This window comes from Accipiter gentilis, chromosome 12, assembly GCF_929443795.1.
Source record: "Accipiter gentilis chromosome 12, bAccGen1.1, whole genome shotgun sequence".
Taxonomy (NCBI): Eukaryota; Metazoa; Chordata; class Aves; order Accipitriformes; family Accipitridae; genus Astur; species Astur gentilis.
Window position 1 is genome coordinate 25,808,701 of NC_064891.1, and position 23,376 is coordinate 25,832,076.

Consider the following 23,376-nt stretch of genomic DNA (forward strand, 5'->3'; position numbering starts at 1 on the left):
CAGACCATTTCTCAGAAGGGGCCAATGCCATACTTCACCATACGTGCATGTCTTAGGAACATCTGAATGCTTCCCATTGGGGCCCATCCGTCTTATAAAGTCAGTGTAATCAGGAATTTGACAAAGAAAACTTCAGTGTAGGAACTCTGTATTATTCCTGCATGACCCTGTTTTCAGCTACGTATTGATGGTACTGGGAGGATGATTTCAGACAGAAAGAGCTGGATCAAAGAGATTGAAGGGCCACATTTATCCTTTTTTGTTCAGACAAGGATGCTTTGCTCCACAAGATCATCAGTTTCTTAAAAAAGAGTTAAAATAGTTAAAAAGTGAGTATGGATAGCTGGGTTTCCCAGCAGGACTTCTAGGGTTGGGGTCCAATACAATATCTAAACATTAGCAGGGTGAATAGACAGGTCTGTCTATTCACTAATCACGTCCTCACCTTCCAAGGGTAATTATCCAAAAAACTGAAAAGACTGTGTGTGTGTGTTGGGTGGTTTCCTTAGAAATTTCTGAGAATGGGAAGGTTAGGTCAAATTAATTATCTTCTGCTTTTCCATGCGCCCATCATTAAAAGGAAATTGGGTATAACATACCATACCATAGATCTTCATATTCGTGAGGACAAGCTGAAAATCCTGGAATCTTGTACTGATTTGTTTCCCATAGGCTGTGGTCTGATGCAAATTGTTCGTGCCATACCAAAATGGGCTTCATGTAGCATACTATACAAAACCCAGTTCCTGTTTCTACATTGTTTGGCATGAATCTGAAAACATCTAAAGGAAGAATTCAACTGCCTTAACCATACTGTCTAGTTACCATAACCATTTTTTTTTCCTAAAAACCAGACGTACCCAAATCCTCTGAACTCACTATTTATGTTAAAACAGTAACAGCAGTGTATCAACTAGCTGCTTTGACTTACTTTGCCTGTTGACAACTGTAGTCCTGAAAATCTTCTGTCTTCACTTTAAAGCTCCTTCATATAGGTGTACTGTCAACATGTCTAGTCAATTTGCCTCTGCTTCTATCTACACAGAATTAATTTTCCTTCCTCAAACTACATTGCTCCGAAAAATGCACAATTTTTCAACTGTGTGGCTACACTGGAAGGAATAAAAATCATAGTATTACTGTGACAAGTGAAAAATGCCCTTTTCCTTTTTTTTAAGTCATGCTATTGCTACCTAGAATACCATTAAACAAGCAAGATAGTGACTGTTTCAGTTTTGGGACACCACAACACTGTGGGCTACTACTTTGAAGAGTGAAAGCCTTGGATAATCACGGGCCTCTGAACTTAAGTCCACCATTGCAATGCAGATGTCAAAGTAGTACTCTTATACCCTTCTTGACAGCACAAGTCACAAGCTTCAATTCTGGTAAGGACTACTGGGACAGGAATACTGCTCAAACACTCAAATGGTCCTCTGTGCTGGCTGATGGCAGTTATTCATCATCCAAGGTTCCCATACAGCATAAAATGAAGATTTCCTTTCAGAACAGTTTTGACTGTTTACAATATCACTAAAACACTGAGTTACTTGGAACCCGATATCCTGCCTCCCACCTCAAACCTGCTTGCTTTAAGCAGAGTAGCTTACATTATTATCAGATCACTGCCATAGCACCCAAGTGCAAACACACCCCCAAAAAATGTGAAATGGGTCTCAATGCCCAGGTATGCTAAAAAACAAGAAGGGAAGGAAAATATCCTCTTCCTTTCATCACAGTGTGGAAACTCTCCAGAAAATAACCCACAGTTCTGCAGGTTTTTTCAAGCGGACACTGAAGAACAGAAGGACACATTAAAATTTAAAATGTGCACAGCCCTTTTGTTGCAAATTTCTTAAGAGCAGCAACCACAATGAAGGATGCCATGTAAGGCCAAGAAAAATCAGTCAGAAGGACACAAAAATATCCAGACCCACTGATCAGTGTACTTTAGGTGCAATTTTTATTTACAGAGTGAAGATGCCTAATCAGTTATAAGGTTAGACACCTGATAATTCAGCTTTTTTTGTAAAAGTATATAAATATATACATGGACCTCTATGAAGTAAACATTATTATCTGTGATACTTACAGTAAACATTCACTACTATCCTTATGCTAGTAGGCATCTCTTAAAGCTTAAATGCTGATTTCAAGATACCCTCTATAAAATAGCTGTAACTGTACTAAAAGGGCAAAAATTCTGTGCCATAAACAAGCTTTTAAAAGAGACTAGTAAAATGTCTTTGTAATAAAAGTTTGTCAGGATAAAAATACTGCTTCATCCCTCCCATTCCCCCACCCTATAAGAAACAAATACCCCAAAACAATTGCAGAACTGCAAGAATTATTGTAAGATTACTTTTTCTTATTTACTTTTTTTTAAATTAAAATATTTTTATTTCAGCATTTTATCACATATTAAGGAAGCTGCAAAAAAATGCAGCTTTATTAAATATTATTTACTGTTATACAAAAAAATCTCACATGTGTGTCCATGGGGCTGAAGACATTAGTGGTACTGTATGAGCTATCCCTTTTTCTTATAACTATATACCTTATTTGGAATGATGGAGAGACTTTATAGAAAAGATTTTTGACAGCAACTGAAAAAAGGGACTGGAAAACTATTGGCAGAACAAAGAAAACATGTGAGAGCCTCTAGACTTCCTTGCTTCCTTATTTTAAAAGCACTTCTGCTTCAGTATTTTATTTGCCTCTCTATTGTTCTTCATGTTGGAGATGATTCAGGACATAAAGGACAACTTGATAGCAGAAAATGTACTGATCCTGCAAGGGAAAGGAAATCACAGAACATGTGAAAAACACTTGCACCACCTAAGCAATTAATTCTCACCTGCACTTCACAGGTGCACAGCACTTGATTTCCATACTATTTCTACAGTTAAATAAAAACCCTACAAAACAAAAAACCCCCAGTGTAGAAATATGCAACTTCAACTTAAAACAAATACAGGCACTCCACTGCCACTAACGATATAATTTTATATGGGACATTTACCCCCTTTCACACCAAAACCATATCAAGCAGAGTAAGTACTTTACATAAGTAGAAATGAAGACAGCAAGTGAATTTCAAGGTCTTGCATCAACGCCAATTAATACAGAACTCAGATGACAGTGCAACTTCTTATCTTAATCTCAGTGATACAGGTGTGGGGGCTAATACATGTTTTGGGATGTGAGGTGAGGATGATATTTTTGTGGTTTGGTGTTAGGTTTTTAGGTGTTGTGGTTTTGATTTTTAGTTGGTTTTTTTTTTTTTTTTTTTTAACTATGATTCAACAATTCCTTCACATTCAAAGAGAAAGTGCAGATTTTAATAAAACCTTGTGATGTCTAAGGTATTTAGCTCTAGATCTAGATTATTCCTAAAACATTCATTTAACTTCTGGTTGATTATCTGCCCAAAGGAGATTTCAAGACATCTCTGACAGTATCAGTGATTCACAGCAGCTGCAGTTAGGCTTTCTCTTCAGTTTACAATGCAACTTCTAGCCGAAAAACCTCAACTGATTTCCCCTATAACACATGCTTTTGAAGATGAAAACTCCCAACTTTTTTTTTAAAAAAAACACAGATCAAAACAGCACGGCATGTTAAAAATTGCATGCATTTATAACTGTTAAATATGTACTGCTACTCACTGGTATGCATCTGATTTAATTCTCACGACACAAACGTTGCATTAGAGGGCACAAAGACAATCATTGTGTGCATCACAGAAAGTTTCCTGGCACATCAGAGTTAGAATTCCAGTGTCCTTCCTTTAGCGTATAGCTGGGGAAGCCAGACTCACCTCTGTCTGAACCATCCCATGTCTCTGCAGACGCATCGTGCGCACCAGGTCTGAGATGTCAAACTACCAAAACAAACAGCAAGTTAAACATTCAAAAAAGACGTACATGCATGTAAAGAAACATCCCCAGCATCAAACCAAGGAATCCAACTAGGTACATTAAACATTACAATTCACTATAGCCTATGCATGTCTGGTAGATAACCCGCATGTGCTGTCTCTGGACAGTATATGTGTGGCTCTCCTACATCAGACACCCTCCTTCTCTTGTCTTCTTTCTCTGTGCACAGGCTCTCTTGCTTACTCCTACTGGGAGCTGAGTGTGCAGAAAAGAAAGCCCCTTGGTCCAACCTAACAAAACACTTTTGATTTCCCCAGGTCTATAAAGTTCTAGACATTTAGTGGGTGCTTAGAAATCCTGCTGAGCTAAGCATGACATAGCTTATCTTCTCTACAAATTCACAAAAAGATTTGCTACACCAGGCCACTGAAGGACATAAACATAAGGAAGCTAACACCCTCCTGTGGATCACCCTAGAAAGCACATCTCTGGTTGTGCTGGAAAAATTGGTTTACATACCCTCATCTCCAGCTCAGATGTATGTGTACATCTCAGGTTTTGGTTCAGTTGTACACTGAGGTTTTGGTTCAACCGCCTAAAGCAGATATTCTGCTTGGCTTCTAGCTGCCCTCCAACAGTTCATGGATCTCTGACTGACCAAGTGCCACAACTCTCAGCTCTAACGTCATTTAACACAATAGTTCCACTAACTACGTACAGCCAGGTAAGGCAGGCGTTTTAACTTTTCCTGCAATTGCCCAAGTCATCACAGTAACACACTACTGTTCCCAGAAATCTGCTATGGTAGTTGTCCTTGCAACATACCCTAGAACATCTCAAGTGACACCTAACAATGTTGGATTGCTGAGGTGTTAACACTTAGCAAGATTCCCTGAGCTAACCCAAGAATCAGTGGATGTTAGAGCTCTTCACCCCGGGATCATCAACAAAGAAACATTTCACAGGTACTGCTGTTACACCCCCATTTATGTTACATTAAGACATAGCCAGCATGCTACTCTCAAAAGCATGGCATATTCTGTAAACAATTGAACAGATCCAACGGAACACATTTCCTGCAAGTCAAAAGCACAGCTTAACCCATCCTCTTGGGTACTCACATCGAGGTCTCTGCTGATTAACCCTAGAACAACGTCTATACAAATAAGGGTCCCCGATCGTCCAATGCCTGCACTGCAGTGAGTTATGATAGGTCCCGATTTGTGGACATGCCTCATGTAGGAGATAAACGTAAGCAGGTCATCTGGTTGAGAAGGGGTGTCATGGTCAGGCCAGGCAATGAAGTTCAAATGGGAAATGTGCCGTACTTCACCTGTCTGAGGTTTAAAAACAACAACAAAATGTAACGCATGGGAAGAATAAAACAACAAAAGGTAAGTTCCCAAAGGAAACAGCCTCAAAGAGAGGGATTTGCCCAATAAAGGTGTTCTGTAATTCCATAAAACCAGAGAAACAATGAGCTATACTGAAAATAATTAGCAAGTAAATGAATAGTATAAGGTTCACTGTGCAGATGGACCTGATCTCACAGAGGAATGAACTAGCCAGACTGAATTAGTAGTGAATTATTAGTGAAATTCATATCCCTATATATGTTCTGTGGCCAAAGGCACCTAGGGAGCCAAAATGTAGAGTCTCATTAGCATAATGAAATCATGTCCTGGCCCAACTGCCTTCTCCTATAAAGGTCACAGAGTAGCACAAGCTGCAATGAGGAAGAGTTGCCCAGTAATGATGACTGGGCAAATAGAAGCCCCAGGTTACCTCTTGATGCAGACATTGTGATTGAAAGCAGGCAAGCCAGAAGTATGAGGATAAAAATGCCAACACTCACAAAAAAAAAAAATTTCAGCCTGCAGAATTAGATTCACTTACCTGAATCTCTTCTAGCTCCAGCACTCTAATGATAAAGCCTTTCAGCTGCTGGAGTCTTACAAGAGTAAGCCGTAGTCTATCATTGATCATGGTGGTTTTATTGAGTACATCTGGCCAGTAACGCTGGCATTTTATCTTTTCTCCTTCAACCTCCTGAGTCATCATGGCAATCACAGTACAGTTTTGCTCCCAAACCATTTGCCAGAAATCTGCTACAGTAGTAGGGAGAGGTCCTTGACATGCAATGTAAATGAACTCTTCATTCCCCACTGGCATGCGAATGAAGCTGGCATTGATGTATCCACCTTCAATCCCAAGAGGTACTCTAGTGGTATCATCTGCAAACCCACACAACAAAAATACCACAATGTTATGCGTGCACATAATTAGACCTTCACATAATAGAGATGCTGAGCCTTACACACTTGCATAGTACTTATGTCCACAGATGCTTCCAGATCTTATTTAAAAAAAATCACTACAATACTTGCTTTTGGATACTAATCAGTACTTCTCTTTGAATAAAGAAAAAGATGGCTAGGGGAAAAATCTAAATCAGCAGACAGGCAGGATATGCGATTTAAACTGCAGCATCTCTGAAACGGAGGTTGAATATTTCTCACTCAGAACTAACTTTTGTCAGTTCTTACTTCTCCTCCACACATAACCCACCTAACAAACAGAATTTTGTTGCAGGAAATTTACTGACAATAGTATACGTGTCTGTTTTTCCAATTTTTCATGGGAAAAAGTGAAAAAATCTTGTCTGGCTCTATATGTATATCTCATTTAAGACACAGGATCTGCCAAAACAACTGTAGAATCTGTGAACATCCATCCCAACCTACTAGTCTATTGTTCACTGATCTTAAACTGCTTTATAAATGCTTGCTTTAAATGTGTAGAAAATGAGTGGCAGATTTATTTTTTCCCTACTCAGTAGCAGAATTAGGATTGAGAATCAAACCATCCCACTGATCTGACCATACAGGTGGTGACAAAATATCAACAGTGAACTTCAGGTTAGCTAGGACTTACAAGGAAGTATGTTTTTGTATCTGTTCTTTCTCCTATTCTCCTTTGCTTGTCCAATCAAACACTGATCCAAAGGTTTTAACTCCTGAAGGTTCTGTAAAGAAACATACATTAGAAAGCCCTGAATTGTGAGTAGCATTAAGAGCAGTTATGTAACCAAGTCTTCAACAAACAGAAGCATTAAAAAAAATAAATCCTAATACAAATATGCAAAATAATTCAATCACAAGAAGGAATCTGATTTCACATAGCTAAGAAAAATAAACAAAATAATAATATAAAAACCTATTATCCAGTAAGTATTTTATCTCCTTCTTTCAAAAAAGAGATCATGTCACATGGTTGACTTTAAGACTTTGGGAAGGCTGTTTTCACATTCTGCAGCTAGATTTCAAAGCCTTTATTTACCTTGTCTATGCATGCTAAGGTCATATTCACTTGGTAATTTACCAGAAACAAGAATGATGTAAACGCACTTTTGAATTGAATTCCCAGTTCATATCTCTCAGCAGCTAGTGGGGGAAGGGAGAGAAGTCTTTGGTAAAAGAAGCCTTTTCATCCCTTCAGTGCTGCAAATTAAAGAGCTATGGTATTTCAGGCAGTGATGAACCAGCCATTCTATTTCTAACTGTTTCATACTAGAAAAAAAGGACTTTAAAGGACAAATACTCACTTCAATCTCTTTAGAAGGGACTCCCTGTTCCAGCAATCCACGCACCATCCTGATCACTGACTTCAATTTGGCTCCTGAGTACTTGCCTCCAGGGAGCACATTCACAGCAGGGAGTGCAGAGATCTCTTCATTTGTCACTAAAGGGAAATCTACCAGAAGAACAAGACTGATTGATATAAAAATAAATAAATAGCTAAACCTAGGGAAATGTAAACTGCAGCGTAATGTTGGATTTCCTTGTTGCTGTTCACCACTGTACTACCTGTTGTCTCTAGAATGCCTCCATACACCAGAGAGAATACACAGACGTCCTCTCAGTTTGACAGGCAAAAACAAATTAACAAAACCAGTAAGACACAAAATCAGCTTTGATGAATCCAGGAACCAAAAGGAGCATTTTTCTGAACTTCCAATAAATACACTGAAAACAAATTTCAAATACATTTTAAATGTAAGTTCTTCACACAATAACCTACAAAATTGATGAATGCACACAGGGATGAATTCAGAACTCTCCACTTAAACATTACAGCCTGTGACTTCATTTTTAGCACTTATACTCAACGTGTCTTTCAAGTGGTAATTGTAAGCTGTGTTAAACACATCTTTTTTTCCAATAAAGCTTGCTTTCTATCAGGCCTTCAGTGCTTCTCTGAAGCACAACAAAATTAATAAACCAAGAGTCTCTCTGGTATGGCAATTAAAAGCATCCTAAATCTACTGACTTAGTCTAAAGGTTTACATGGATTATCCTTTTTTCTTTTAATGAATGCAGACAAAAGGCTGCAGTATATGAATTTCAGGAACTGACATTTCTAATGCTATTCTTAAAAAGTAAAGACTAGATTCTGCCAAACACATCAAATTGAGTAGTGTTCCACTCTGCCATGTTGAGCAGCAGTGGAAGAATTAGAGTCAAGATAAAGAAAAAAAAATTGCCCAATTTGAGCATGGAGTAACCAGTATGTGAAGCACATAATATATTGATCTGATCACGGTCAAACATTTATATCGTTTATAGCTTTTGCCAGACAGATACTATGTAAAAAAGCATCTCAGCTGGTTTCAACTCTACTACAACTACAAGCACGACGTTGCCAATACTTGTTCCTATTAACTCTGACAAATTTATTACACAAAGCTGTAAAGATCCTTTCCAGTGGGTTTCTGAGCTGTTAGATTTCCCATTATACCTGTCACTACACCCTCAAAACATATCCAGGACATTTTAAAATTAATTTCTGACATTTTGTCTATTTAATGTGATCCTCAGTTTTCCAATAATTATTTACTGAAGTTCTTGCCTTTATTTACATGTTCCTGGCTGACTGATTCAATTGGCAGTTCATCACTTCCCCACGTGACTTCATCTTCATCTGCTTGGCTCAAAGGAGGTTGTGGAGGAGATCTGTAAGAGAACAAGAAATTGAAGTAAGAAAGAACACCTAGAAATAACCAACACATTTGCAGTCTAATAAAAAAATCACCAGAAAGTAATTTATAGCTACAAGTATTTCTGGACTGGATCCATACCAATCTCAAAAACCCACCATTTTTTTCCTTTTTTAACTCCCAGCGGGGATTTGAAAAAGGTAACAGTGGAAAAAGAGCCAGGAAGGCATGAATCTAGTAATAACTATAACTGCAATTACTTTTCAAAGGCTAAGCAGAAAAATAACATCCAATAGCAGATTTGTACCATTAAAATAATTCACTACCTATATACTAGAATACCAATTTTCAGTTGCAAGTTTACTAGCTTTGTTGAAGATGGTGATAGATGTATTAAGTATTTTAGGTCATAATGTCGCTGCTTGTGCCAAGTCTCAACCCGAAACTTCCCAGAAACTTAATCAAAACATAAAAAGAACTATACATACTTTGACTGAAGCTTCACTTAGACTAAGGTCTAAAATTATTTCACAAAGAAAATGATCTTGGGAACTTCCAAAATTCAAGGTGGCTCAAAAGGACAGCTAGTAACTTGGCCAGGCATACCCTTAGTTTTTCATGCAAGGCAAAAATAAAGCTCCAAGCACCCAAATGGGAACAGATGGACCAGTGGAACTACACGGTTTAGTTTCCGTGCTCTAAAACCTGAAGAAGTAACATTAATGAAGCTTGTAAAGATTCAAACTGAAGACAGCATTGTTTGAATGTTTTCTTCACACACAAGTACCAAATTGTTAGTACAATGCACATTAAGTTATCTGGAGCCATTTGAACACAGCCCAGTTACTTGTTATAACTGCATATAAAAGGAATAAATAAAACTAGGGCATAGTAAAACACATAAAGCTGACTAGTATTCAGGCAAATTATAACCTTGTAAATAAGAAGAATACAGAGAGCAATTCAACAAGACATTGCCCAGATATTTTATTGGGGTTGGTTTGGGGGTGTTTTTTTTTGTTTTGTTTTGGTTTTTTTCTCATTATAACATATCCCTCTTCAGAGTTTCAGACTTCACAGGATTGCTTTCAAGCAACACTAGAAAAGAAATCTTACCTTTCTGGCATAGCTTTTACTTCACAATAGTCTTCACAACCATTTACATGTGTTGGCTAGTGGAAGAAATATTTCAAAACACATGAAAGGACATAGTTGTAACACTCACCCACTGTAAATTCTAAACGATTAACAATTACATGGACTATTTCTGAAGGGTACTAAGTTCAAAGCAGCACATAATGAAAGACTTTCCTCTTTTAGACATCTCATTAACCCAAAATAACAGAGGACGAGAACACTGAGCACTTGGAAAGAGGCTTTACTGTAACAAGGCCAAAAAAGCTATCTTAAAATCATTCCTGACTCACAGCAGCAGTAGAGCCATCTAAATTTTCTCCAGTTGACTGTTTTGTTTCTAATACTTAAAAACCCTTTATGAGTTAAGTTGGAGAGTGAAAACTTCTGCCTCCTGTCAAGCCACCATTCCTATATAGAACAGAACAGAGCTTTACCTCTAAATGACAGGTACTCCTATATATGCCTTCCTCAACATACAATGAAGACTCAGCAGAGAAGAAGGCATTTCGATACTCCTTTCAAGAAAAACTCTATAAAACCATTTATACTTATTATATTAGGCCAGCTTGCAAGTTTCTACTGCCATACTCAGAGAGTTTTTCTTGTGGATCTCCTAGAGCACACTAACGCAGAGCCAGGTTCTTGATTTCACTCTCGGGTCTATTAACTGGACTGAAAGCTGCAACAGTCAGGATGTGCTGGGTAGAGAGTTTTGCTGATATGAAATATGAGACAAAACCTGGGCATCTAGTGACTGATGTAAAACAGGACATGCAATAATGTAGGGTAAACCAGATATAGAAATTATTCAAGTTAATGAACATATCGTAGCAAAAAGGAGGGGGAAAAGAAATCTCAAATTTACATTTTGGACAGTTAAGTTTACACAGCATTCATTACGACTACTTCCCTTTTTTGAGCAGGAATCAAGGAAATCTTTTAGATTAAATGCCTGAAATAACACACTAACAAGGTAGTTTATTATTGCCCTTTTTGAAAAAAAGCTGTTGGGCTTTATATGAGAAACAATGTAAAATAACTCTATGCTTTGTTCTCTTACATAATTAATTTATGGTAGAATAATTATACAATATTTAAAAAGTAAATGTACACCATTTACAGCTACTACCGACAAGGATGTTTTCATTTAAAAGACATGTAAAGTTATTTCCACAAGTTCTATGCCAATAAAGAAAATAATAAATTGAAAGAGCATCTGAGAAAGCAAAATCAGCAGATAAATGTCTGCCAGCTTCTTGCCATCCCACCTCTGAAAAATCTTCAGGTAAAGATGACCCATCGCAGTCTGTGTCTTCAGACTTATCTTCTGTCAGCTTTCCATTCATCTCTACTGGAACAGGAAAATCAGGAGATACAGCATAAACACACCAAAAGATGCCTAGGAGTCACCTTCTCATAGATGTGAATCCTGTTACACCTGTCTGGCACTACACAGGGAAGAAAGGTGCCAGAATAAACAAGAAACATCTTTTAAGTCTCTTTGCTACCACTGTGTTGGAAAAGAGGTCTTACTGTATAGGATAATCAGACCTTAGGTCTCTTTCGTTTTTAACTGGAACAGCTGCCATTACATGTGAGGTTGTTTGCAAAGCTAACAGATTATCTGTGCCACAGCATAATGGATGGACAGGCTAGTGCTAGTAAGTTAGCAGGATTCCCATGTCAATAGTGCTTCTGCAATTCAGTTACATTTAGACCAGCAGTATGTCTAAACCAGGATTCTACTTGTTCTTTCTATTAACAAGATGTAATTAAGATGTGCCGGGTAAAACCTGATTTGTATCTGTCTGCTACAGTACTTCCCTGATGCCTTATCTTATGGATTCAATTCATCTTCAGTTGCAAAGGCTAGATCTTAGCTACAAGAAATTGGAAGTAGTGGAGCTCCAATGATATTCCACAGCTGAGAGACTGGCACAGCCAAAACCTCAGTGTTCCCTGATTTCTAACGTAATGACCAATGACAATAACCCAATGAACTTAAAGAGCAGAAAAAGAGCTGAAATAATTATAATTTTGGAAGGTATATCTTGAGTTCTAGAAGGAACCTCTGCAGGAGTAGCAAGGATCTTGCTTGAACTTTTGGAGCTTACATACATAGTGTGACACCACAAAGGAACTATCCTACTCCAGGTTAAGTTTCAGTTAATAACAACCGGGGCTGAGGAGACAGAATGAAGGAAAAGAAAGGTGTACAGACAGAAGCAGGTACTGAAAAAACATATTTTTTCCTAAAACAGACAAAGCAGGTTGGCGAATTGTTTGGTTTTGAGAGATCTCAAGACACTTCCAAGTTGTGCAATCTGCCATCAATGAAATGTTGAAAAGCTTCAGCATTTGAACATGACTGTAGCTGCAGAACCAGGTACCTAAACAACATGAATTCCACTCAAGAGACAATTCCAGAATGGGATTAATTTTCTCAGATTACTTAAACAAAATCCAGATTTATCAAACCAGAACTTGACTTATTAAATTGCACCTGAGGTTCACTGGAATCAGCAACCATTTGTCTGTGTTCTACTTGGGAAACTTTCAGTTCACACATCAATTCAATGTCAGCTCTCCCCCTTGCGAAATCAATTGCTTACTTGACATCTTGTTTCAAGAAGTATTTCGCTGTTGATATGCTTTTTCAATGGCTCATGTTACCTGGCAGGTGATCTTCTGATGCGGCCTTCTTAAGATGTAGAAGACACTGAGCCTCTGAAGTTGCATTATTACGATTTAAGAGGTTCTGGGCTTCCTCATCTACAACATCCAATAGATACTGGACAACTTCATTGTGATCATCCTCATCATAATACTCATCATCTGGAACCTCTGTTTCTAATGAGAAATAGTATAAAATGATAAGTTTTCCCAATATAGGATGTTTGGGGAGGGGGGACTTAAAGGGGCAGACACCATGGCATTATTTCTAGGTGTTACCCACCAACAGAATCCAATTTCCAAAAATCTACTTCTAACATCAACTAATTCCTCTAAAGCAGAGCATATCACTTGGAGATGATCTTCTAAAATTGACTGCCAGCCTAACATTGACTTATTTCAGCCTATTCAACAACACCTTGATTCTCTTGTACACATACACTAATGACTGAATAATGCTGTCCCCCATCTCACCTCCTCTTACCTGATTTGTCACTGTGTTTAGAAAAATCTGACATCTGATTGGTGAAGCTAAGGGAAGGTGCATCTCCAGATCCTGAGAGATTCATTAGTCTTTTTGTGTGATGGATATTGTTTTCTGTATTTGCCTGAGAAGGTTCTAGGATGCCATTGCCATTTATCTAAGAAAGCAAAGAACACTACAAATTAACTCTTAAAGAGTCTGGCAGTTTGTTGAAGCAGCAAGCAACCCTTAAAAAGTTCATCTCTCTACTTAACAACAAATAAAAACCCCTATTCATATTGTATTCTCATCTGAGATAGCTGGGTGAGGGGTGGGCAGCTTTCAGGTGTGTTAGAAGTTCCACATGAAAAGAACAAATACAAAAATTTTAAAGCAACTAAGAAAACAACCCATATGGTGTTGAAGAAGCAACTATTACAAGAGAACACATAGTAGTATTCAACACTATTATAACATCTATAAAACACATACAGGCTTCAAAACTTTTGGTCCCACAACACACCATTTCTCAAAAAAAACAAAGGGGGGAAAAAGAAAGAAAACCATCTAGTAAATGTGAGATGGCAAGCATCTGCAGATACTGTGAACAGAATGGAGTTTTCTGGATCGTAGCCTTGCATCCTTCTCATAAGACCATTTGTCTTTTGATAACCCAGTCCCAAAGAAAGAGAAGATCAATTAAAAAAACCAACCTTGCATATTTATTATGATCACTTCTTATTCACATCAACTGACGATAGTAGGTTTGCATACTTTCATTAACGGATTGTTTAATTAATTTATTTATTTAAAAAACGTATATAAAGTCGATCCTTTTCTCTGGTTAATGATAACAGGTACAATAGAAGAGTATTTACCTTGGGCCCGTAAGCATCAGTTGTCTTTTCTGTTTTATCACAGGGATCACCACAGGAACTGCCTAAAGAAAAATGGGAAAACACAACAACGTCACAGCAACTTCTTCACAGATATTAAATTAGTGCCCATCCATTATTTTTATAAAAGAAACAAGTTATTTAATATTATGTTATGAAATGAATAAGATTTCTGCCTGCCTGGTTACTGGGTATTGCCAAACTTATGTCCGATGGACTATACTTTATAATGACTTTTTAAATGTTATGTTCAATGGGATCAGAAAGCATGAATGCTAATACAAGTAACCAACTCTAAGCAAAGAAAAATGTTGATAAATAGCTTAGCAACATACAGCAGAAACATGCACCTTTGGGAAACAGGGCATGATTCCCTTTCCCTTGAAATGTACAAAATACAACCCCACAATCACCTGTCGCTAACTTTTTTTTTTTTTAAACATCATCTGACATTTGGATCCTTGTTCAAAGGTACCTTTCCCTTCTTGGCAAAGAAAAGAGTGATACTATGATATCAGAGACCACTGCCTATCCTAGAGATCCCATTACTAGTACAATAAATGAGACAAAGTGGAACCAGTAGATGCTATATACCTAGCTATTAGTGAAGTTCTGGAATTTCACATACATTACACTTTCACAAATGAAGAAACTTGTAGACGAAATAACTGAAGCCTAAGAGTAACCTTATATCCTATCATGAACCTATGCATGACAAGCCAACTACAAGAAGGGAGTTTTAAGTGGGATCTTCCAAGATTTGGTTATAGGGCTTGTTCCTAATAAATATCTTGCCCAAGTTTTTTGAAACAAAATGTGTAGCATACTTGGAAAAATACGTGAGCAACACTAAACTGTAAGAGTTGCAATAATTTCATAAGGCAAGATCAATACTCAAAGCTATCTAGATACATTAGAGGAAGCATGAGAAAAAAGACTATGATGAATCAAGACAAATGCGAAGTGCCACATTTCAAAGAGAAAGCAAGTGCTTAAGATGGTAAGTAACCACATAAGCGGTTGCTCTGCACAGAAGAAAATGTAGGTGGTAAAGGATCCTGAGTCTGAGTGAATAAGCAACTATTTAGCAAAAGGAAGTTAATCTCAACTTGATATATTAACAGGAATGCTGTCTACACAACTCTGGAAAGAATTCTTCCTGTCTGCTTGGCACTGGTGAGCCTCACCCAATCCCATGTCTGTGACCAGAAGCACCACACTTGAAGAGGAAAACAGCGAGACATAAACAAACTGGAGGGGAGCAATAAAATAAATTTCTGCTCCTTTGGTCTTGGAATAGAGAAGACCAGCAGGAGACCTGAAGCCCTTTCAAATCTAACAAACCGGTATTTTTATGCCTGGTCAGAGAAAAGAACAACAACATTATTATTATTATTATTATTAACAACACTTATGATGATGATGATAATCGATTGATTTTCTTTTTTTTTAACTCCTTAAAAGACTTAGGCTTGATATTAGAGAAACTTTCTAAACTACAAGAGAAATGGAATCATAAAGAGACTATTGTTGAATCTCTTTTCATAGGGCTTTTAAAAGAAAGATCAAGCAAACACCTGCTGGAGATGCTCTCTGTAAGCAGAGTTCTAGTGCAGCCACTGCACTCTTAAGGCCCATATCAGTTCCTTCATTTTTATAAACATGCGCATTTCACTTGTAATAAGTAAGCAGGCAAATCTTACCATTAGCTTTCATTGGCCATGGATTTGAGCTATCGGGGCTTTGGGATTTTGGAAGCACCGGATGACCATCTCTATGAAAAGAAATGTTTACAGAAATTTTTATTAAAAAAAATAATAAATCCTGGTAATCATCAGATATTGATGTAAATATGACCTATTAGTAAAACTGCTAATTGTGCTTTCTATTACAACAGTTTTGGAATACTTAAAATATTAAATGAGAGAGATTAAGCACTGGTAGTTAGGTTAGTTTCTACTTCAGGGAGCACTGAAGAGTTCGTTAGAGCTGGACTTTCCTTATAGATTCTGACAAAAAAATTCGACCTTGCAGCCTCAGGACTTTGCAACTCCTTCCTTCTGAGATAAAACAGAGTGGGAAGGAGAAAGGGAGAGAGGAAGGAAAGAACAGCAGGCATGGCTGGAAGACTTCAAAAATGAAGTAAATGTTTCAGTCCCAGGTAAATATGAAAACAGAGTAATCTGGAGAGTTTTTTACATGGCCGTATTGTTATAAAAGAAGCAGCAGGGATCAGTGAAAATACAGTGGTACACTAGGATCTGTGCCATAGAGTTTTGACATTCACCAGTGTGCTGTGACATCCATGTGACTGTAGAACCATTTAAGCACAAAACAACATTTTATCTCCTTTTTATGATTATAGAACCCTCAGTAGCAATTTTAAGAAAAAGGAGTAATTGTATTTAAATAACCCGTGTCATAGTTTGAAAATGATATTTTGAACACTTGCAATTCATAGCTGGGCACAGCCTTGTCTTCCCAAGAAACACAAAGCACAGCAAGTACTAAGTACCCTTCTGCTCCACTGAAGCACAAAAACTGTGAACATACAGACCCTTTCTGTGGTGTCAGTCCTCAATAACATGCTACCTAGTACCACTCTGGTGAATTAGCTGTCGTACCAGGAACATGTTTTACCCATATACTCATACAATCGTGTGAGAGAAAAAAAAAAGTACAAGGAAGCATTTGCTTCCAAAACATACCTGGTCACTTTGAGCACCACTTTCGGAAGGTATGTTTCTAGCATTCTTTTGGCTTCTTTCAGAGTCATTCCCTGTGTGCTTACTCCATTAATGTAATGGATAATATCTAGTGCATGGAGACTCTCCTCTCTGGCAGCAACCGATTTGGGGAGAATGTCACTAATATACACAACTTGGTAAAGGCTGTCATGACCTCCCGATAGCAACAAACCTTTGCAGGAAAAAGGAAGGAGGGGGGGAGGAAAAAAATCAAGTTCATTCTTTGTAACTGAAGGGAAAAATTCTGCTTTAGAGCAAAAAGCAGTATACTTCTGTTTTACCTAGCTCCTCCTTATGGCACGTTAGTGTAATATCAGGCAGTAAATGAGGCAACACTGGCATCTTGGGTAACTCCAAAACACGCCCTAACAGTAATCTGACAGTCTTTGGGGCAGCACGGAGAAAGTTTACTGCATCGGTATGGCTCATGTTAGTGACATCAATGTCATTAACCTATGAAAATAAAAGCAAGAGAGATCTTGTTAGGTTCCAAGTAAAACAGTTAGCATAACTGCAAAAACATTTATCACTGTTCCTATATAGTTGACATTTGACATTAAAGGACAAAACAATAGATGCTTTATCAACCACAGTTGCAGTTCATCATACTTACCCAAGGAGACAGAACACATAAATATAACTGAACTTTTGCAAGTGAAGAAACAAGTTTACAGTCCAAAAGTCAAAATATTAAACAATCTGAAGAGATATATTATTTAACTGTTCCTATTTAAAAATTGGAATGCTGTAACTGCATAGGCCAACACTGGAAATTCTGACTCAAAACCTAATCCAATTTGACTTGTATTTGCCTAACTTTATTAAGGTTTAATAGTATTCAGCAGTGCTTCAGTGTCCTGATCTAGCAACAACTCACACACGTGCTCTGTATTATGCACTTCATCACTATTGCTCCCAGTCTCTGTAAGCCTAAATGCAAGTTTTGAGTCAAGCAACTCCCGGTATCAATACAGGCTGGAGGATGAAGGATTGAGAGCAGCTCTGAAGAGAAGGACTTGGGGGTACCAGCGGATGAAAAACTGGACATGAGCCAACAATGTGTGCTCACAGCCCAGAAAGCCAACTGTATTCTGGGGTGCATCAAAACAAGTGTGACAAGCAGGCTGAGGGACGTGCTTCTGCCCCCTCTCCTCTGCTCTGGTGAGATCCCACCTGGAGTACTGCATCCAGCTTTGGAGTCCTCAGCACAAGAAAGACATGGACCTGTTAGAGTGGGTCCAGAGGAGGGCCACAAAAATAATCAGAGGGATGGAACACCTCTCCTATGAGGAAAGGCCAAGAGTTGAGGTTGTTCAGCCTGGAGAAGAGAAGGCTCTGGCGACACCTTATTGCAGCCTTTCAATACTTAAAGGGGGCTTATAAGAAAGATGGGGAAAAACTTTTTAGTAGGGCCTGTTGTGATAGGACAAGGAGTAATGGTTTTAAACTAAAATAGGGTAGATTTAGACTAGATATAAGAAAGAAATTTTTCACGATGAGGGTGGTGAAACACTGGAACAGGTTGCCTGAAGAGGTTGTAGATGCCCCATCCCCGGAAACATTCAAGGTCAGGTTAGGTGGGGCTCTGAGCAACCTGATCTAGCTGAAGATGTCCCTGCTCATTACAGGGGGACTGGACTAGATCACCTTTAAGCTCTCTTCCAACCCAAACTATTTTATGATTCTATGAGGAAGATCTGAATTACATGATATGCACCTGGTAAACTCTTCTATAGCAAATCTCTTAAAATTTATTTCTTAACAATATGTTAACCATAGATGTATTTGAACAACAACCTCTCCAGATATTTGAGTAACCATGTAATTTGATCAGTGAATGCTTTTCTCTTTAAACCATTTTTTGCCATCATAAATAGTGGTTACACACATGCCTAGCTGTGGGACATACTGTAACTCCCTTCAGCAATCTTCTCACATGTTTTCACACTTGTATTTCTTTTGTCTTAACTGCTATCAAATTAGGCCTCTCAGAAGGCACATGCCTTTGTTCCTTAACCACATTTACTTTGGCCCACAGTAGAGGTTTTTGGGTTATTTTGACTCAAAGTTGTCCTTTTCACACAATGCCTGAAAACATTAATTCTCTCACTTTTATCAGTCGGTCTCCAGGTCGTAGTCTCCCATCACTTTTGGCAGGGTCCTGAACAATGTCATGAATGTAGCAGCCCACGTTATCATTACCTTTGGTCACTGTAAAACCCAGACTACCCTTTTCTGACTTTGTCATAGTAACTCGGAGCTCTACTTCCTAGGGGAAGAAAATAGCACTTTACAACACAGACAAACAGAAGCAATGTGAACACTTTACTGAATTTAAGACAGAAACAGACAACTGATTTATCTATTTGGTTTCAGTGGAACACAAGCCCGGACAGTACCAAGACATGCATCTTAGCAGGCTTAGCTTAGCCGCTTCAAGTAAGCACCTCTAACAAATTCAGACAGACTAATGTTTTGCATGGAGCTAACCTTGAGTCAAAGGCCTATGATCTAAACAAAATTGTGAAGGCATATACCAAAACTGACACCTTATTTTACCCTCAACTAGCTGCCATATATAAAAAGGCTCTGTATTTTTCAAATAAGACAACACATCATTCAACTGAAGAAAGTAGGTGAACATATCTTCCTACAATGAGATAGAATACCATAGCTTATCTTGTAACTGAACACATGGGCATGTTTTGCCTATTTTAATTTGCAGGAGTTTTTATTTCAAAGATACAGATCTGCCTCATTTGCACAGAAATTCATAGAGCACCAGGAACGTTTGAGAAAAACTTCTGAAGAAGGGACTAAGAAAAAAGACAGTTTGTTTCTTCTCAAAATAGACTATGTGCTAGAATAGTTTTGTAACCTGAAAGATCCTCACAACTGAGATACATCAAGGCTCAATTTTCATTTTTTTCAAACTTTGAATAGGTTATGTGAGGGTATGGAAGCAGAAGTCCCTTCTGTTACACAGTGCATTTCTGGGGTGGCAAGAAGCTATCTCAGAAGAGTCTCAAAAATATGCTGCATTTTTCAGCAGAGCAGAAAGTCTTTGGGATTCATAGATATAAATGCAGCAAAGAACAGGGTCTCCTGCTGTCCCTTGCTGCTAATTTATCCCCTGATCTCTGAAAAAACACATGTAAAACTAACAGGGCAGAAGCAACGTATTTGCCATTTAAGCTTTGTCTGAGTACATGGTTTAGAGGTAAATAAATATTTAATGCCAAGTTTTCCAGGCTAAAATGACACATGAAATAGATGTATACACATCTAACTATGGTTGCATGGATGCCTCCACATCCACAGAGAAATATATCAACTCCTCAAGAGCTCAAACAGAAAATGCCTGCAGAGCTGCAGTTCACTGGTTACAAATGGCACATGTATGTGTGCCATTTAGAAGGCACACACCCAAGTTAGTGCACATATAACCTACAAACTAACCCATTTGTAAATTAATATGCCTAAATTCTATCCAGTCACTCCCAATACCATGGCTACAACAATTTCCAGTTGGCCACAGCAGTAGGTACATCTATGCTACTGAAAAACAGAAACAGTAAATTACTGGCTCATATTCTTCAGCATTTTTTTCCAACTGGCTGAGTAATGAATCCATTCCTCCCAGGTGCGGAGTCAGCTCAGAAGCAGGAGTAGCATAACAGTCATTTATTAAAACAGATGTGGTAACATCAGGAACAGTTCTACAGGTTGGGATCAATGGCAAATCCAATGACAGATCACTACAGATAAACAAGCAAAAAACAAGGATCAGCTTGTACAATGTAGCTGTCACCCAGAAATTAACATATGGACCAATATTGACTTTATGCAGATCTAAAAAACAAAACAAGAGAAGTGTATCTATGAATAGGTGCAATAAACTACCTTTGTGAACACGTTCTGCAATATTACGAGAATCATCATAAACAGCATACCTGTCCTCAAGCTCTGACTTGCTAGGAGCCTCTTGATCAGAATATAAGATGGTGCGAACAGCCTCTTCCTGACCACTGTGTGTCTCATACTGACTATGTGCCTGTGTCATAGCTTCATCTGAAGTTTGGTATAGCGCAGAACTCCAGTCAAGGCCCACCTGTGCTGGCAAGCCTATCACCTCCTCATCACCACTCCTGCTGCTGTCACTGTAGCTGTCTCTTCTAGAGGGAGATTTTAGCCTTTTCATGCTCACATCAGTAGTTTCATTTTCATCTGAGCTGTCACCTTGTTCTCTGTTTGATGGACCAGAAACTTCTCTGCTGACATCTGGAAATACTTGTTGGGGTGAATGGATGGGAGTCTACAGAAAGCAAGGACATTTAATTCATCAAACTCCGGTTTTGATGACAGAAGAAAGTTGCAAAGACTGCATGAAATTACCAAAGGCAATTAGTCAGCGGCTCCCTCCATTCTGATGTTGCCTCAACTGTGTAAACGTATCACAGCACAGTTTCACCAAGTTGAATGCAATTTGGCCAAGACAAAGTGTGCAAAACTTTGAAACATATACTGCTAAGGAACTGCAAATTCATCTAAGGAAAACGAATATACTCTTGGCTTTAGCCTCAGAGAGCTTGCTGACAGATGCCTTTAAGCTATGCTCAGCAGTCATCTAGGCAATTACCATGAAATCCCTTCCAAGCACAACACACTGCTGATGCTTACAGTGTAACTGAAGTCAAACTAATCTCACACAGGAGGGAAACAGGGAAGCTTTCAAGCAAAAAGCTACATAACAGATTATGATAATTTACACCAAATGGAGACTGTTCATCCAAGTTATTAATTCCCATGAGAATGAACAACACTTTTGCCAATAATCCCATATTCCCAAGAAAGATGTCAGCTAGCAGACACACAAAGCTTAAAAGCTTCATTTACACTTTTATGGCCAAATTCTTGTGTTCATGAACACACCAATTTGTGATGATGTTATAAACCAAAATTGTAATTTGTTTATTGTTTTTTCTCTTCTTTTAATATATGCACTGTTTTATTAAAGTTATTCCATACTACAAGCAGGTTCATTACAGGACTAGTTATTTGTATTATTAGTTTGTTCAGTTGCTTCTCTCTTACTCTAATTTTAACTTCACTTAAATTTGTATTTGTACATTTAAATTTCTGTCATCAGACTTGAATGTTTTTTATTGTTTGAAAATTATATGAAAATAACTTGAATTGAAGACTTGTCTCCATTAGTTTTACACTTGCCTGTATTATGGAAAGCCTACTTTTCAGGCAAATTCCCCTCTACATTCTCTTTTGCTGAAACACATTTAATTTCCACTTCTTCCAAGTATCCTAAAATTGCCTTCTGTTCTTTTGATTTACTTACTGGAGCATTTTGAAAATATTCTTTGGGACTCCTATAATTTCCAGTAAGTAAATACGGCAATCTTTTCCCTGGTTTTACATGCACCAAAACCAGACAAATTGGTGTTTTGCAGAATATTCTCCACATATATTACAGAAATAACCAAATTCTATTCGAGATCAACTTCAAACCATTGGGCTGCAAAGAAATCCCCGCCACAGAAACAGGGTATTAAGCCAATTTCCAATGTCTTAAGCCACAAAATGGAGGGGGTGGGGGGGGAAATATTATTAAGGCCCTGCATTCTTTTCACATTTCCACAAAACGCTTAGTACATTCCTTAGTACATTCTTACTATAAGAACTAAATTTCTGTGAGCACCCTCCCCAACTTTCCATCTGCATCTTGCATTTAAACTAACCTACCCACCAGTTTGAATAAATGAACCTTCAAATAGCAATTTGAAAAAAAGAAAAAGAAAAAAAATCATATGCCATACACCTTACCAACAAAGAAGGATCGATGTCTGGTAGTATACCAGATGGTGGCCGACAAAGCAGAAGAGAGACTTCTGGAGATGTTCCCCGCAGAGCAGAGATGACTTCCTATGGTCACAGTGGGATTCATTATAAGATGCAGACCCTGCAAGACTTGCAGGACTACCACAGCATGAGTTTCACTACTAAGATACAAACCTGCTGCGATAAACCCTTTAGTGATGCCCCATTCACTTTCAGAATGACGTCCCCAATTTCTATCTTCCCACTTTCTGCAGCGGGCTGCCCCGGGAAGAGCTTTTTCACCCTCACAATAGTGGAGCCTAGTTGCTCTGGGGTAAGGTTGTCTTCACGGCAGAAACTGAACCCAAGGCCTGAGCTATTCTTCAACAGCTTTACTTCAAATGTGTTCTCTGCAAAAGAAACATTAACTTATTATTTTCCACAGCATACTGGCCATGAAAAAAAGTGACTGGCACTCTTACTTCAGACATGACAATGTGCACTCTCCCTCTCACAGGGTTCTTCTACTTTACTGAACACAAGCATTATCTAAAAGATCCCTCCAAGTTAGAGGACAAAAAGCTGATCATGACTTCTCAGTCTGCTGGCTTGCCCTGACAACATCCACACTATACAGAAAGTCAGGGTGTCTCCAAAATACTGTTCCCCAGGAAGTCCATACAGGAGCCTGTTAAAGCACAGTGTGACACAACCTTTCTGGTCACTGATCAGACATTAGTGAGAGCAGCAA

The 23,376-nt window shown here is 38.2% G+C and overlaps 2 protein-coding genes across 3 annotated transcripts in view; both read right to left on the reverse strand.

Annotated features, from left to right (window-relative positions):
• Window positions 1-2,330: 2,330 nt before the first annotated feature.
• Window positions 2,331-23,376, reverse strand: part of PTPN13 (protein tyrosine phosphatase non-receptor type 13) — a 127,110-nt gene continuing 106,064 nt past the window's right edge. Inside the window, exons 29-48 of the mRNA XM_049815289.1 lie at window positions 22,821-23,035; window positions 22,632-22,730; window positions 20,747-21,108; window positions 20,377-20,551; window positions 18,904-19,062; window positions 17,075-17,246; window positions 16,755-16,965; window positions 15,750-15,820; window positions 14,029-14,090; window positions 13,172-13,328; window positions 12,688-12,864; window positions 11,283-11,365; window positions 9,994-10,049; window positions 8,790-8,893; window positions 7,486-7,634; window positions 6,816-6,906; window positions 5,778-6,115; window positions 5,003-5,218; window positions 3,821-3,883; window positions 2,331-2,790 (exon numbers count right to left, since the gene is read on the reverse strand). Coding sequence (XP_049671246.1) covers window positions 2,722-2,790; window positions 3,821-3,883; window positions 5,003-5,218; window positions 5,778-6,115; window positions 6,816-6,906; window positions 7,486-7,634; window positions 8,790-8,893; window positions 9,994-10,049; window positions 11,283-11,365; window positions 12,688-12,864; window positions 13,172-13,328; window positions 14,029-14,090; window positions 15,750-15,820; window positions 16,755-16,965; window positions 17,075-17,246; window positions 18,904-19,062; window positions 20,377-20,551; window positions 20,747-21,108; window positions 22,632-22,730; window positions 22,821-23,035 — 3,029 coding nt within the window. The 3' untranslated portion in view covers window positions 2,331-2,721. The remainder of the gene's footprint in view (window positions 2,791-3,820; window positions 3,884-5,002; window positions 5,219-5,777; window positions 6,116-6,815; window positions 6,907-7,485; window positions 7,635-8,789; window positions 8,894-9,993; window positions 10,050-11,282; window positions 11,366-12,687; window positions 12,865-13,171; window positions 13,329-14,028; window positions 14,091-15,749; window positions 15,821-16,754; window positions 16,966-17,074; window positions 17,247-18,903; window positions 19,063-20,376; window positions 20,552-20,746; window positions 21,109-22,631; window positions 22,731-22,820; window positions 23,036-23,376) is intronic.
• The window catches only part of MAPK10 (mitogen-activated protein kinase 10), a 315,557-nt gene continuing 310,052 nt past the window's right edge, over window positions 17,872-23,376 (reverse strand). The window contains exon 16 of one of the 2 annotated variants that reach the window (XR_007507807.1): window positions 17,872-17,966. The gene's annotated coding sequence lies outside the window, so the exon portion shown is untranslated. Of the gene's footprint in view, window positions 17,967-17,991; window positions 18,072-23,376 lie in introns of those variants that run through there. The other variant, XR_007507808.1, reaches the window with a different exon arrangement.